Genomic DNA, 16,219 nt, shown 5'->3' with positions numbered 1-16,219 from the left:
TTTATAATATTAGTTTCAGACGTACTACATCATGACTGACTGACTTTTCTGTAATCTTTTGTCTTGGAAATATATTTGTCAATAGCATTTAGTTGAATTCTTTAAAAATTCAAGAGGCAGTCTTTGTCTTTTAACTGGGCTTTTACTCGGCTTACGTTTCTTATAATGGATAGTATCTTTAGACTTGTATCTCCCGTCTTACTTTATGCTCTTTGTCCTGTCCGGTTTGTTTCTATTTCTCTCGTTGTTTACCTTCTTTTGGATTAATTGGGTATTTTCTTTCTCATTCACTTTCCCCCTCATTACTAGTGGGAAGATACAAAAGTAAAAGCAGAGGTGTTTTTTATTTTTTTAATCTGTTGATAATCTAAAAATGAAAAGGGTATGCTTATGTTATCCTTGTCTAAAATTCATGTCTTTGTTTCCCGTATAGCACAAAGACCTTAGAATATGTTAACACCCTTCGTTCCCTCGTATGCTGTTGTCATAGATTTTAATTTTGGTTGTTTTTAGACCCTATGTTTTATTTTAATTGTTGTATCTGGTGCTCTTCATTTCCCGTTACATCTCAGAGCATGCGTTTGGGATCTTGAGAGTCTGCTGGTGGGAAACAACCACTTTTGCCTGATGGAGAATGTCTTTCACTCTCATTCACGGGAGATATTTTCCCTGACCTTAGAATTCTGGGATGATAGTTCTTTTCTTTTAGCACATGGAAGATATCCGTCAAGATACCCTTCCACTGGCTTATGGCTTCCTTCATTCCTATGAAGTCTGCTGTTAGGCTCATTATTATTCTTTGAAGCTAATCTGTATTTTTCTTTTCCTGTTTTTAAGTTCTTATTATGTATCTAGGTGTGAATTTAGTTCAGATTCTCTGGACTTCCTAAATCTCTATTATCTTTTATTAGTTTTGAAAAGTCCTCATTGTCTTTTCAAATATTGCCTTTGCCTCATTCTGTCTTTTCCTCTGAGACTCTGGTTAGCAGTATTTTCAACTTTCTCACTCTATTCCCCGCACCTTTAAACCACTATTTCACTTTTTTTTTTTTTCTCCCTGTTTGTCTCTGTACTGCATTCTGGATAATTTCAGTAGATCTAGTGTTCATTTCACTTATTCCCCCTTCAACAAGGTCTAATCTGTTGCTAAACCTCTCCATAAGGTTTTCGATTTTAGTATAGTTCTCATTTCTTGGAATTATAGGTTTTGTTTTGTTTTCAGATCTGCTTGGCATTCTTTATAATTTATTGTGCCCTGCATATATTTTAAAAGTCTCTAATTTATTTGGGCTTATTAAATATATGACTTCATATATCACTTTTTATACTTCCAGTATTTAAAGGCCTTAGAGATCTGTTTCCGCCATCTGTTGTTTTGGTGGATTTTGCTCATGCTCTGTGGTTTCTTTTTGTGCTTAGTTATTTTTCTACTGTGAATTGCTCATTTTCCTGGACATTTTTTTTTTTTTGGTGGGAATTCTTTGAATTCTAACAAAGGCAGGTTCCTCCAGAGAGAATTGGCATTTGCGTCCATTGAGATCACTCTAAATTAAATTCGCAGCTTCAAAGTTCTATGAATTCTGAGCAGATCCCCTTGATAACTGGCTCACGGTTCAGTTCTTGGAAGTAGTTTTTCCCTCCCTCTGATCACAACAGTGGTTTAAGGCAGTGGATTTTCTCTTCAGTCCTCGGGGGGACTCCTTCAGCACAGAAGTACATGTGTGTTATTTCCAATTTACCCTTAATTCCCCTGCACCAGGAAGGCAGGCGGCTCTTCCACTAGACTCTTTAACTTGGGCAGGTGAGAGCCCTGCCTCCGGCCCTGGCCCTGGAGACTCAGAAAACCAAAACTCAGGTTCACTTGGTATGAGAAAGTATCTCCCCACCCCCCCACCCCTGCCCCTGCCCCCGCCCCCATTTTGACCCCATCAAGCCATTTGCTTTCTGAATATCTGAATTCCTCAGTTCCTGGCCTGAAGATTCCTTAATCTCTTGCTAGTTCATTAATACCTTCAAAGTGTTTTTAATGTCTCACTCAATATTGTTAGTCGTTTTCACTGGGGGAGGTCAACCCAGGTACCTAGCCCCCCTGCCTTATCCAAAATATAATTCTTCTGTGTTGTCTGTCTCTTCCATTTGACTAAGACTTTCTGAACTTAGAAGCCTCTTTTCCTTTTTTTTCGAAGCAGCTTTGAGACTCCATGGACTACAGAAAGCAGTTTTAGGTTCACTGAAAAATTGAATGGGAAGTACAGAGATTTTTCCATGTACCCAGAATCCAAACATGCGTATAATCTCCTCTGTTATCAGCATCCTCCACCACAGTGGTGTATTAGCTGCTGACACATCCATCATAATCGCCAAAGTCTATAGTTTATAGTACAGTTCACTCGTGGTTGTTGTACAGTCCTTGTTGTTACTGTTTAGTCGCTAAGTCTTATCCAACTCCGTGACCCCTTGGACTGTAGCCCCCCAGGCTCCTCCGTTAATGGAGTCAGTTCAGTTCAGTGGCTCAGTCATGTCCGACTCTTTTCGACCCCATGGACTGCAGCACGCCAAGCTTCCCTGTCCATCACTAACTCCCAGAGCTTACTCAAACTCATGTCCATCAAGTAGGTGAGGCCATCCAACCATCTCATCCTCTGTCACCCACTTCTCCTCCTAACCTCAATCCTTCCCAGCATCAGGGTCTTTTCCAGTGAGTTAGTTCTTCGTATTAGGTGGCCAAAGTATTAGAGCTTCAGCTTCAGCATCAGTGCTTCCAACGAATATTCAGGACTGATTTCCTTTCGGATGGACTGGTTGGATCTCCTTGCAGTCCAAGGGACTCTCGAGTCTTCTCCAACACCACAGTTCAAAAGCATCAATTCTTCAGCTCTCAGTCTTCCTTATGGTCCATGGAATAGCTCTATAATTTTACCTTTTCCAGATTCCATATAGTTGAAATCACATAGTATGTAGTCTGAATTTTCAGACTTAGGTCCATTTTTTTAGTTGAATTGTTTGGCTTTTTATTGTTGAGTTTTAAGGGTATATTTGTACATTTTAGATAAGTGTCTTTTATGAGATACGTCCTTTGCAAATATTTTCTCCCAGTCCACGGCTTATCTTCTCATTCTCTTGACAATGTCTTTTGTAGAGCAGAAGTTTTTAATTTTAATGAAGCCCAACGTATCAATTATTTCTTTCGTGGTTTGTGTCTTTGGTGTTATGTCTAAAGAGCCTTTGCCACACTCAAGGTCATCCAGGTTTTCTCCTCTGTGGCCTTCTAGGAGTTTTAGTTTTGTATTTTACACTTCAGTCTCTGATCCGTTCATCTTTCACTTTTCGACCCTTGTGCATTTTCCCATGATGGTCTCTGGTGGTCAGGCTGAAGATGACTTGCTTGCAGTGTCCTTTTTTATATTTTCCAAATTTTCAACAGGGGATATATGTTATTTTCATACTCAGGGGAAAACAAAATATATTCTTTTAAAAAGACATCCCAGCTGTCAGTCTTTCAACCTGAAGTTCTCAGTGCTGACAGCCTGCTTTCTTTCCTCTTCGTCAAAGGGCCACCTGAGTGAAGGGTATGGGCAGCTTTGCAGCATCTACCTCAAACTGCTGAGAACGAAGATGGAGTACCACACCAAAGTGAGTCTTTTCAGCAATTCTGCCGGCCCTGCCAGCCGCCCCTCACAGACCACGCCGCCCCCGCCCGGGGCTGTCCCGTCTCCTCACACCTGGCTGGGCTTTTTTGGTTTGTTTTTCCGCCGTGCTGGGTCTTGCTTGCAGCAGCAGCTTCTCTCTTTGAGGCACAAGCACTTCTCTTGTGGAGCACAGGCCCTAGAGCACGTGGGCTCAGCGTTTGCAGCACGTGGGTGTCGTTGCCACAAGACATTTGGGATATTAGTTCCCTGACCAGGGATCGAACCTGTGTCCTCTGCATTGGAAGGCAGATTCTCAACCAGTGGACCACCAGGGAAGTCCCCCCTGGCCACGCTAATTGTCAGGTTTTCCAGGTAATAGGACAGCCTGGCTTCTCAGGGAATGTTCACACCGTATCCCAGCTGTGTGAGAGGAAACATTTTATAGAGTGACCGCAGTCAGTGGGATGTGGCCTGGGATTTTGGCCCGGTTCCTCTGCACCTTTTGTTCCAAATCTTGCAAAGAGAGAAACTTGATCCACCAAGTGCGTTCATTCGCTAAGTCACGTCCAACTCTTCGTGACTCTATGGACTAGCCCGCCAGGCTCCTCGGTCCAGGGATTCTCCAGGCAAGAATACTGGAGTGGGTTGTTATTTCCTACTCCAGGGGATCTTCCCAACCCCGGGATCAAACCCGCATCTCTTGTGTCCCCTGCACTGGCAGGTGGATTCTTTACCACTAGCGCCACCTGGGAAGCCTGATCCACCAGGTGGCCTTATGAAAATATTTCAGAAGCACTCACTTGACTGGTAATAGAAATAACTCCTTCCATTCATACAATAAGTGTCCACACAGCACTTTCTGCTCAAGATATGACTTTAGTTAGTATTTCTTACATACCTAATGCATATAAAAGTGTGTGCCAAGTGGCAGATAAGGATAAGGAGAAAGGGTCTGCTCTTTAGGAGGTCACAGATCCATTGGGGAGAGAAGCTTACACACTTGCAGTAGCTGTATAATAGTGCCAGGTGTGTGCCTGCAGAAAGGTGCCAGGGATGTTTTGAAAAGATGGGAGGGGTGGGGCTTGATGTGATCCTTGAAGGGTGGGCATGATGGCAATAGGAAGTAAGGAAGAACGGCCCGCCAGGTGGGAGGAGAAGTGGCCTGAATTAGGGAGCTGGCAGTGGAAATAGAGAAAGGAGGAAACCTAAGAAGAAATACCATAACTTAGTCTGTTTATCTCCAGTATCTTTTATATACTCAAGGGGTATCTTTGATTCATGAAAACCATCCAAGTTGATTCAACCTTTTTGAATATCATTTAATCTTCACAACAGCCCTATAAACATGTACAATCATATCCTAGGAAAGTGAAACTCAGACAGTGGCTGGGCCCCTTAAGGACCTTAGTCAGAAAGCTCCTCAGTGGTGAGGTGGGATTCTAACCTTGGCCAGGTTGATTAGAAGCTCATGCTGTCCTCAGCGACCACTTTTACTCCCCTGGTGTTTCACTGAGGGTTGACTCTGGACTAGGGCGAGGTGAGGTTCTGGAGAGAAAAAGAGGGATAGACTTTGCTGCTGCCTTTGGGAGTCGCAGTCTGGTTGGGAGAGAAAAAGGAGGGCCCGCAGAAGTGAGTCGTGGGGTGTCTTGCCCAGGTTCAGGCAACCAGGTGGGCTTCTAGGAGGTGGTGACACTTGAGCTCAGCCTTAGGGCATTACAGTTACCTGTGCTGGATACACATCACCCCAGAGCTTAATGACTTAAAACAACAGCAGTCTTTTGTTATCTCTGACATTCTCTTGGTCTGGGGTTCCGCAAAGGCTTGGCCAGCAGTTCTGGCTGGAGGTTTCCCATGCAGTTGCAGTCAGATGCCAGCTGGAGCTGAAACGGCGGGGGGCTGGCCTGGCATCTCTTCACGAAGTCTCAGCACTAGTCAGGGCTTCCTTGCAGCCTGGTGAGTTGGCCACGAGAACAGGTAGAGTTCATTTAGATGACCCAGCCTCTGAAGTCACAGTGTCCCTCCCACCATCCTGTGCTGGTGGAGGCCATCACAGAGGTTCCTAGAGTCACAGGGAGGGGACTGTCATCACTCCAGGTGGAATATCTGGGTCACATCATAAAGAGAGGGTATTGAATGGGATATGTCACTTGAACCACGGTTTGCCCTCTGGTTCCACCGTTCCCATCTCTCTCTGCCTGCTGTGGAGTACTTTTTCCCCCTTCTGCAGACCCCAGGCTGCCACTTAGCAGGTAGAGAGGAAGGGGCAATGAGGAAGGGCAGGATGGGTGTTCCTGGCAGTGGATCAGCTGAAGACATAAGGGCAGGAGGCCCAGGACACTCTGGCGTCCACGTGGCATTATCAGGAGACCCACGTTAGTACGAGAAGCAGGCAGGGTGGAGAGCGACAGGTGCCTGGGCTGGTGTGTGAGGTCATCCATTCAGTGTGGAGGATGACTTGGGCTGGGCTGTCGGTGTGAAAGATGGGGAGAGCCAGATTTAGACAGTTATCTCTGGGACAGACCAGGGTCAGGGACTTCCTGAAGATTGGCGGGAAAGGGAGGAGAGGCGGGGACAACAACTGGAGGAAGATGTGGGGCCGTGGGAAAGACCTGGAGCGCGGGATGCGGGCAGGAGCTTATGGAGGCAGGTAGAGCCATGGGCGCTCAGCACTGTGGGTTCCCGGAGGGCCAAGAGCAGGGGTACGTGTCTCCCTTGTCCCGTGTGTGGCCCAGCATCTGGCCTGTAACAGGAGCTCAAGCAGGATTTGTCGGGATGAGCGAGAGATGGAACCAGAAACTAGATTGGTTCAGTAGCACGCAGGGAGGGGCTGATCCTGAGTCAGGAAGGTGTCGACTCCTCTTTGAAGCTGGAGGAAGGGCAGGGCAGGTGGGTACCTTTGAAGCAGGGAAGGGAGTGGGAAGCAGGATGCCGAGTTTTGATACAAGAAAGTGAGCGCCTGACGTGATAAGGTGCCGAGGGTGATGGCGTGGGATCTGGGTACCAGGTGCAGAGTCGGGCAGTCATTGATGGAAAGGGGAACCGATGGGCCAGTAGCAAGGACTGTTAGTTGCTCAGTCGTGTCTGACTCTTTGCCACCCCATGGACTGTAGCCCACCAGGCTCCTCTGTCCTTGGAATTCTTCAGGCAAGAATACTGGAGTGGGTTGCCATTTCCTCCTCCAGGCAATCTTTCTGATGCAGGGATTGAACCCGGGTCTCCTGCATTACAGGCTGATTTTTTTTACCATCTGAGCCATCAAGGAAGCCTCAACAAGGGCTGTTAAGGGGCAGTGGAGCTAGAGAGCAGGCTTCCCCGCTGGCTCAGTGGTAAGGAATCCCCCTGTAGTGCAGGAGCCTCGGAAGACATGGGTATGACCCCTGGGTAGGGAAGATCCCCTGGAGGAGGTGCATAGCAACCTTGCTATGGAGAATCCCATGGACAGAGGAGCCTGGAGGGCTATAGTCCATAGGGTCGCAAAGACTCATACACGACTGAAGTGACTTAGCAGGCACTCACTCAGAGCTATAGAGCGCAGTTTCATAGTGATGAATTGTGAGTCATTCTCGAGGGAGAAGGGCAGCTGGTCTGAGACACAGAGCATGGGACAACGATCCAGACTCACTGGGGTTCTCGGCACTGTGGTGTGAGGACAGGCAGGAACAAAGATGAGGGCGAGGTGCTGTAGGTGCCATAATGTCCAGACCCAGTGAGGAAGTAAACAGCCAGAAGGGGGCGATAAAGGAACCGGCTTGGGGACTTCCCTTTGGTCCAGTGGTTAATACTCCGTGCTTCCAATGCAGGGAATGTGGGTTCGATTCCTGGTCAGGGAACCACATGCTGCATGGTGCAGCCAAAAAATAAAATCAATTAAAAAAGAAAAAAGCAACCGGCCTGAGTCTCTGAGGCAGAGGAGCCAGGGTGGTGGGCCTCAGGACAGGAGGGTGTTACAGCCAGAGACAGAGGTGCCCGAGTGGAGGATTTCTGTCTTCAGAGCCTGAAGAACTCAGCCTGGAATTTAGAGCCCCCTTGGTGGACTGGCCACCATCTCTCTGTGCTCCCTCCGCTCCGGACAGACCACACTGAGAAAGACAAGAGACTACAGATACTCAACAACTGATAATCCCAGATAACCTCCCCTGACTGCGGGGGTGCTTCCTGTAATCTTCTCCAACCTTCAAGTTTCTTTTACTAATTCCATTTTGCTGAAGTTAATATGAGAATCGGTTTGCCTGGCCCTGAACTCACAGTAGAAGCTTCCAGAAGTGGTCAGAGGACAGCGGGAAGCCCGGATAGGGTTCGGAATGTACTGGGGATAAGCAGAGGCTACACTGCCTGCCTGGTGTGGGTGTCTGGTTGAGGACCGCCGGCAGTCACGCGCTGGGTGTCCTTGCCCCAGGGAGACGAAGTCCGTGGTACAGGCTGTGGGGGTGGGGCCCTCCCTGGGGTCCCAGGGATGGGATGGAACCTTCGTGTATGTGTGTCTGTGTGTGTGTGTCTGTGTGTGTGTGTACTCCCCACGGAGCATGCAGGCACCCACACCAAGCAGAATCCATCCTGTTGCTGCCGGAGCTCAATGGGACTTGGTATGTGTGATGTCGGCTGTAGAGAGAGCTCTCGGGGTGTCCTGTTCTGACTTCCTCTGCCTCCTTCCCAGAACCCCAGGTTCCCAGGCAACCTTCACATGAGTGACCGGCAGCTAGAGGAGGCTGGAGAGAGTGACGTCAATAACTTGTAAGTGGCCGTCCTCACGCCCTGGCCCGAGGGGGACGGGAGCTTGTGTAGGTCTTCTCACTTCCAGTTAGGGTCACAGAGGACCTGAGGGCAGGGCCGGTGGCCGAGGTGGGGACAGAGCCGCTAAGTGACTTGACCCTGGGGCCGCTTACTGCTGGTGCCTCACCCAGAACCCTTCCAGGGTGTTTCCCGCTCCAGGCCTCCCTTCTCTGTGCCCCTCTGCCCTCCCAACACAGTGTGGAACCTACCCTCTTTCTCTACCTCTGTCACTGTTGAATTCGCCCTGCTTGATCTTCCAACGGCCTTAATATCCACTTAGGTGGGTGCTGAGACTCAGAGCTGGTGTGTGTGTTTGTGTGTGCACACCTGTGCGTGCTTTTGGGCTGTAGAGTATAAGCTCTCTTTCCTCTTGGGTCCAGTTTCCAGCTGACAGTGGAAATGTTCGACTACCTGGAGTGTGAACTTAACCTCTTCCAAACTGGTGAGTCCCTCCCTCCCATCTGGCCCAGGCTTTCCTGGCCAGCACCTGACCCCCAGACTGGTTCCCTCCTGGGAACAGCCAGCCCAGCCCCCCTCTCCGTACAAGTTGTACAGCATGGGCCAGGAAGATGGAGCTGCCCCACCGTGTCTGTGCCCTTGGCCCTGGTACAGAGGTTGAAGCCCAAGGGCATTCTCAGAGTCACGTGACCAGAAGGGCTGCAGTTCCCCACTGCATTGGCCTCCCTGCTAAGCCCAGGCCTCCGAGAGTCCAAAGACCCTTCCAGCCTCTCCGACAGTCCCTGGACTGTGGCCCCAGCACTGGCTAGTCCTTTGGCCCAGACCTGTCTGCCGCTCAGCTGGGCTGGCCCTCTTTCTGTCCCAGCATTCCATGATACTTGGCTCTGTTTCCATATGCCTTGATCCTTTGGGTTATTAGCAATATATGTTGAGTGCCTCTTCAAAAATCAGGAACTAGGCCTTGCTCACCTCTGTTCTAGCCCCGTGCCTGTCATTGCACGTGCTCAGCAGCCAAGTTCAAGAACACTTGCTTTCTAGATGAACAGCAGTGAAGAAACAGCAGGTGAACAGAGTTCATAAACTGATGTCAACATCCATCTGAATGCTCTGGAAGTGTCTGGGGTGAATTAGCTAGAGTTCTTTAGAGAGCTACCCGAGTCTTTGCACACACTCCTCCATGGTTGAATGCTCGTGGTTTTCCCCACCCTCCTCCATCCTCATTCACCTCTTGGTGGTGGTGGTTTAGTCACTAAGTCATGTGACCCCACGGACTGTCGCCCGTCAGGCTCTTTTCTCCATGGGGATTGTCCAGGCAAGAACACTGGAGTGGGTTGCCATTGCCTTCTCCAGGGGATCTTCCTGACTCAGAGGTCAAACCCACATCTCCTGCATTGGTAGGCAGGTTCTTTACCAGCCACAGGGAAAAGCCCATTCGCCTCTAATGAGCCCAGAAACGGAGAAAAATGGGATCAGAAGTCTATCCAGCTTCTAAGTCTTAGTCTGTGACCTTATAAGATCTGGATCAGAACCTTCGGAAGAGGGTGCCCCAGGTTTTCAGCTATGGGAAACGTGGGCTAGTTACAATGAATGTTGATTGGATACACCTGCAATGATTCTCAAAGTGTGGTCCCTGGACCAGCAGCATCCACATCACCTGAGAACGTAGCCCACCAGGCTCCTCTGTCCATAGGATTTCCCAGGCAAGAATACTAGAGCAGGTTGCCATTGCCTTCTCCAGAGGGATCTTCCCGACCCAAGAATCGAGCCCGATCTCCTGCATTGGCAGGCAGATTCTTTATGGCTGAGCCAGCCCGGAAGCCTTGCCCCCTGCCTTACCCTAGACCAATTAAAACAGAAGCAGGGATGAAGGAGCTGCAGGCAGTCATGAGTCGTCTCTGCGTTTCCCTGGGTGATTCTAATCAGTTTCCAAGCCAACCCGAAGAACCACTGCAAGTTGCTATGCCACTTATAGGACATTCTCATTTAATCTCCTTATGAGACCCTTATGAGGAATGTGCCATTAGAACCATCTGCATCTCACGGAAGAGTACCTAGAGGCACCAAGAGATTGAGTAACTTTGCCCCCGTCACACCACTCTAGATGTTACTGGATGCCAAGGGGCATTCCTGGAAAGCAGCTGACCGGCCAGGAGTAGCCTGAGATTCCCTGCCAGAGTGGAGCCTAGGGAAGCCAGGAGACTTGGGGATGGCCGCCTCGCAGTGACAGCTGCTTCTAATTTGTGTCAAGAAGAAAAGCTGCCTTTTAATTAGAACTGTTTGGGACTTTTTTTTTTTTCTTTCAGTTGCCAGACTTAAGCCTGTTAACGGGGATTAGTGTGGCCAGGGAAGGTCGAACACAGTGGCTCTGGGCTTTCCTCTGGGGCTGTCCCATGCACTGAGGGCCTGCAGGGGGATGTCTCTCAGTGTTGGCCACATGTGGAATCTCTGGAGGCGGCGGGCAGCCACTGCGGGGAGATCAGCCTGGCCGGTGGTGTGTGTTGACGGTCCACGGCCAGGCATCTGGTTGCTTGGTTTAGGAGCAGGGGGCAGGAGGTGAGCATGGAGGGGTCCATGGGAACATCTTGCCCTCTGGAGCCCAGGAGAATGGAGGGCAGGTCACCCACTCCCTACAAGGACCTCCATCAGCCTTGATCCTGATGGTTCACCCTCTTCCTGGCTCCTTGCCCAGTGTCCTCAAAGCCTCTCTGGTTGTCCACCCGAGGTTCCTGCACGTTGCCCCATCTGGTGTTCCAAGAACCCTGGGAAAACCCACCAGGAAGCCCGGGCTGAATTATCGGCTCCTTCGTGTTCTGATCAACGTTTGATATTTTCCCCACATGCTTTCTACTGTCACCCCCAGATCGGGTGTTTCTTAGGGTCAAGGCACCATGAGACCGAGCTCATGCCTGAGACGGAGGGCCGCGTGGGGCTGTGTGCACAGCCCCTTCCGATCCTGAAAATCTGATTCCCCATAAAACTGAGAGCTTCTCTTGAATAAGAATTCACCTCCCACATTAGATCAGAAGTCTACCAGGTGCTGTGTTCTGCCTGCCAATGTGGGGCAGGGAGCGTAAAGTTCCTCAGACCGGAAGGAGGCATTTGGGGCACTCCCCAACAAATCCCTTCTTTTCCTGGCCTCCCACTGGGCTGTACACAGCATAGAACCAGTCATTTCACTGGTTTGTGACACAGGGAGCCTGATGGCTGCCAGGGACACAGGCTCCTCGTCTGTTCTCTGGCCATGGGGGCTCTGGCTTTTAACTCAACATCTCTCAAGCAAAACCACTTCTTGGCTTTGTGACCTCCTTCAAGTTGCTCACCTCCAATTTCCTCTTCTGTGTAATGGGGATGCTTTTAGCTACCCCGTAGGAGTGTTGAATGGAGGAAGAAACAACCACCCACTCCAGTATTCTTGCCTGGGAAACACCATGGACCCAGGAGCCTGGTGGGCTACACTCCATGGGGTCATGAAGAGTCAGACACGCCTGAGCATAGCACAAAGCAGAGAAGTGCTGAAAAGGTTAAACACGTTAACACGAGACCATGGTTGCACAGAACAGGTCCTCCGGTGCCGAACGCTTGTCCTCTGCCCTCAAAGAAGGTGGCCTCTCACTCCCCAGCTCTGCTCACGTCTCCCCTTCCTGTCCCCTAGTGTTCAACTCCCTGGACATGTCGCGCTCCGTGTCGGTGACCACAGCCGGGCAGTGCCGCCTCGCCCCGCTCATCCAGGTCATCTTGGATTGCAGCCACCTTTATGATTACGCTGTCAAGCTTCTCTTCAAGCTCCACTCCTGTGAGTATTCCGGGCTTGATCTCTGGAAGCTTCTGGCCGCAAGGCCGTCCCTGGAGAGAGGCAGCTCCTCCCGCCCCGGCGCCCTTGGCTTTCTGCTCATATTCCGGAAGGCCCCCGGAGCTCCCAGCTGTCTTGATAATAATAAAAGATCAGGGCCAAGCCCTGCTGTGTGCAGGGACGCACCCAGCCTGCCCTAGTGGTGACCCAGGATGGCGCTGCCCTCCCCTTCCAGGCTACCACGTTGTTCGTGAACCGATAGTGATACGTTATTATTCACTGAAGTCAATGCTTTATGCACATTTCCAGTTTATGCCTAATGACCTTTTTCTGTCCCAAGGTCCCTCTAGGCTCTGACAGTTCCTTGGACTTGCCTTGTTTTTGATGACCTCGACAGTTGTTTTTATTGCTTTTTTCTCCACTTTATTTTTGGGTGCCCTGGGTCTTCATTGTTCACGGGGGCTTTCTCTAGTTGTGGCGAGTGGGGGGCTTCTCACTGGGACGGCTTCTCTTGTTGCAGAATACAGGCTCTAGGCTCCAGGCCTCAGTGGTCGTGGCTCACGGGCTTAGTTGCTCTACAGCCTCCGAAATCCTCCCAGACCAGGGATCGAATCCGTGTCTGTGCCTTGCATAGGCGTGTGCATTCTTAACCACTGACCACCAGGGACGTCTTTAAGGAGTCCTGGTCGGATACCTCGTAGGATGTTCCTCATTAGAGTTCGTCCGATTTCTCTCAATGATGAGAGAAATCTCACCACTGAATTTCCTGGGTTCTTGGGAGAAAGATTGTTGAGGGAAAGTGCTATTGTCATCACTGTAAACTTTTGTTCCTTTGAATTACTATATTTATATGTGTATTCCGTGTTTATACTGAATGATAGTATCACATTCAGAAATTTCTAAAATTGAAATTTAAGACAGCTGTAGCTGAACTACATAGAACTGTACAATTTGGGAGGTGAGCGGTCCCCACTCTGCCACGGAGGAGGCCGGCCCTAAGAGGCTGCTGCTTGTCCAGCATCGTGGAGTCCGCAGTTACCGAGCCAGTGCTGGACTGGCTCCTGTGGGTCTCAGTCCTGTGGTGTTTGGCCCCCCGGTAGGCTCTCTGGGTCTCTCCCAGACTCGCGTCTGCACAAAGCCTACCCAGGGCATCCAGCGCACATGACCCCTGGGAGAGAGCCCCCTTCCAGGGCCTGCCCTGGTCCACCCTGCTGCTGTGGTTAGGGGCACAACTTCCAGCCCTCTGTGCCCAGGGAGCTCGCACTCCAGGAGCAGACAGAAGGAGAATTGGCTGATAAGCACCTCCAGAGTCCCTGCTGGCCCCAACTGGGCCCAAGAGGTTACCAGTTCCTGGGCAGCTCTAGGTCAGGAATGCCTTCCCCTGGGCTGACCACTGGCCCCAGGAAGGATGGTCCCCTTCCCTCCCCAGGTCCCCTGCCCTCTGCCCCTTTCCTTCCCTCTCACTCTTTTCCGATTCCTTCCAGGTCTCCCAGCCGACACCCTGCAAGGCCACCGGGACCGCTTCCTGGAGCAGTTCACAAAGTAAGCGGCTTGAGTGACAGAAAAGAAGCGAATCTAAAGTGCTGTAAACGCAACCCATCCTTGCAGGAGCTCTTGCTTTGATTTTATTTTATATTTTACTTTTTGGCCGCACCATGCTGTAGGCACATAGGATTTAGTTCCCCAACCAGGGATCAAACCCGCTCCCCCTGCCTTAGAAGCGTGGAGTCTTAACCACTCGACCACTAGGGAAGTTCCAGGAGCACTTGCTTTTAAATCATCGAGGGACAAGGGTACCTGCTTTATTGCTTTAAAGGCGAAGGAAAAGAAGGTGTGGGTAAAACTGCCAATGATTGGGGAAGCTATCAGTTCTCTAATAAATCTCAGAGGAAGGTGATTCCATTCATTCATTGATTGCTACCCTTAGGCCCAGGACTTCATCCTCTTCTCCTTTTCTTTACCTAAATTCTCTTGGTCTCATGCCATGTGCATGCTGACAGCTCCAAGAGATGTATCTCCGACCAGACCTCACCTCTGAATGCCAGGCTCACATCGCCAGTGGTCTGTTTGACATCTCTACACCAAATTTGGGCTTCCCTAATAGCTCAGTTGGTAAAGAATCTGCCTGCAATGCAGGAGACCCTGGTTCTATTCCTAGGTCGGGAAGATCTGCTGGAAAAGGGATAGGCTACCCACTCCCGTATTCTCAGACTTCCTTTGTGGCTCAGCTGGTTAAGAATCTGCCTGCAATGCAGGAGACCTGGGTTTGATCCCTGGGTTGGGAAGATCCCCTGGAGAAGGGTACAGCTACCCACTCTAGTATTCTGGCCCGGAGAATTCCATGGACTGTAATAGACCATGGGGTCCCAAAGAGTTGGACACGACTGAGTGACTTTCACTTTTCACACTAAAATTACATCTCAAACTGAACTCTAGGCTTTCTTCCAAAGATGTTTTCTTCCTGATCTTTTTTATCTCAGTAAATACTGCCCACCATCTGCTTAAGAGAGAGACCTGGAACTTACCATTCTCCTCATTCCCCACGTTTAATCTATTAGCGAGCTCAGATGACACTTGGTTTATCTACAGACAGATCTTGGCTCTAGTTCTGCCTCCCACCTCGGCCCCTTCCTTTGCTGTCCACTAGGACCCTCCAGTATGGACACGGTGCTCTGCTCCTGTCCCCTGCAATCCCATCCCCATCCAGCAGTTCGAATGACCTTGTGAAAACATAACCCCCTTGCTCCCAACCTTTCAGTGGCTTCTGATAGCGATGAAAACCAAATCTAAGCCCCTCTCTGTGGTCTGCAAGGTCTTTGCATGATCTGGCCTCTGCCCGTCCTTGCTGACCTCTTGTCCTGGGCTCACAGTGTTTCAGGCATACTTTGTGGGGTCCTCTTCCAGTTCCTGAAACATACCCAGAGCTCCGAGGCTTAACACTTGCTATTCCCCCTCCTCAAGATGCTCTTCTTCCAGCCTGGCCAGCTCCATCCAGGTCACCTTCAGTCTCCTCCGCACAAAGGAAGTCTCTATCCACCTTATTTAAGTGGGGTCTTTCCCCCCATCTCCTGTTCCACCTTACCTCCCCACCCACCCACCCTCGTATTCTCCATTATAGCAGCTTTCTAGTTCTAAGAATGACTTTATTTTTGTTCGACTGTCTTGCCTGTAATTGTATCTCTAGCACCTGAATTCATAATAGTTCCTTAAGACTGTAGTGTTTAGTCAATGTTTGAATCAATTCAGGAACTAATCAGCCTGCTATCTAGTCTAGAAGAGGAAGAGCTTGTTTGACAGAGGGGCAAATGATTCTGCTGCGTTTTCGGGAAAGAAAATTGGTGATGAGATGACAAGTCCAGTTCATCTTTCAATTAAGCCTGCCTGAGAAGAGGGGCCAGAATGGAGGAGAGACAGGGGAAGGAGGGAGCCAGGAAGGACACTAGTGTGATTGTTTTCCTTGTTAATTTCTTCATCCTTGACTACAGGAAAAGCATCGCTCCCAGAACCCAAGCCCAGGCTTCTCTTGCTGGTTGCTGAGTAGCAATCAGAGGGCAAGTTCAGAGTTGTGCTAACCACCTGGTTCCTTATTCTGTTTGAAAGCCTTGTATGTTTATGCTATAAAAAATGACTTATTAAATCCTAGGAGACAGGCCCTGGGGCCGATTTCCTAGAATGTTAAATTCCAGTAGCTTAGGAAAGCAAGAGCCTATTACTGTTGGCTCCAGCCCAGAAAGCGGGGGACGCGTGGTCAGGTGATTCAGTTTCCCTTCATTCTTCTAGCTAATGAAAGCATCACCTTCTCTTTCGCGGACACAGCTGCTGAGGCCTCGGTGTCCCCAAATTCGGGGAAAGCAGCAGTGAGGTCACAGGGACAGTCCTAACCTTGGGGTCTGATGGGCTGTCCTGAGACCCCAGCGGTTTCATTTATTGGGCTGAGCAGGAGAAAATTCGGTGCTGCAGAGCGAGGGCTGATATCACTAACCCCCTTTCATCTCAGAAAGTATGTCTGATGCTCTTGGCCTTCCATGCTTAGATACAAAATGGAGACCTGAGGATGAGAAAAAATTGGAGT

The 16,219-nt window shown here is 49.7% G+C and overlaps 1 protein-coding gene across 4 annotated transcripts in view; it reads left to right on the top strand.

The window, feature by feature from the left end:
- Nucleotides 1-16,219, top strand: part of HIP1 (huntingtin interacting protein 1) — a 133,538-nt gene that overhangs the window by 92,103 nt on the left and 25,216 nt on the right. For all 4 annotated transcript variants that reach the window (XM_018040547.1, XM_018040546.1, XM_018040548.1 and 1 more), the window contains exons 5-9: nucleotides 3,553-3,633; nucleotides 8,284-8,360; nucleotides 8,780-8,841; nucleotides 12,010-12,150; nucleotides 13,632-13,689. In XM_018040547.1, coding sequence (XP_017896036.1) covers nucleotides 3,553-3,633; nucleotides 8,284-8,360; nucleotides 8,780-8,841; nucleotides 12,010-12,150; nucleotides 13,632-13,689 — 419 coding nt within the window. The remainder of the gene's footprint in view (nucleotides 1-3,552; nucleotides 3,634-8,283; nucleotides 8,361-8,779; nucleotides 8,842-12,009; nucleotides 12,151-13,631; nucleotides 13,690-16,219) is intronic.

Source organism: Capra hircus, chromosome 25, assembly GCF_001704415.2.
Source record: "Capra hircus breed San Clemente chromosome 25, ASM170441v1, whole genome shotgun sequence".
NCBI lineage: Eukaryota > Metazoa > Chordata > Mammalia > Artiodactyla > Bovidae > Capra > Capra hircus.
The sequence above is the reverse complement of the archived record's forward strand: the minus strand, read 5'-3'. Positions and strand labels throughout refer to the sequence as shown.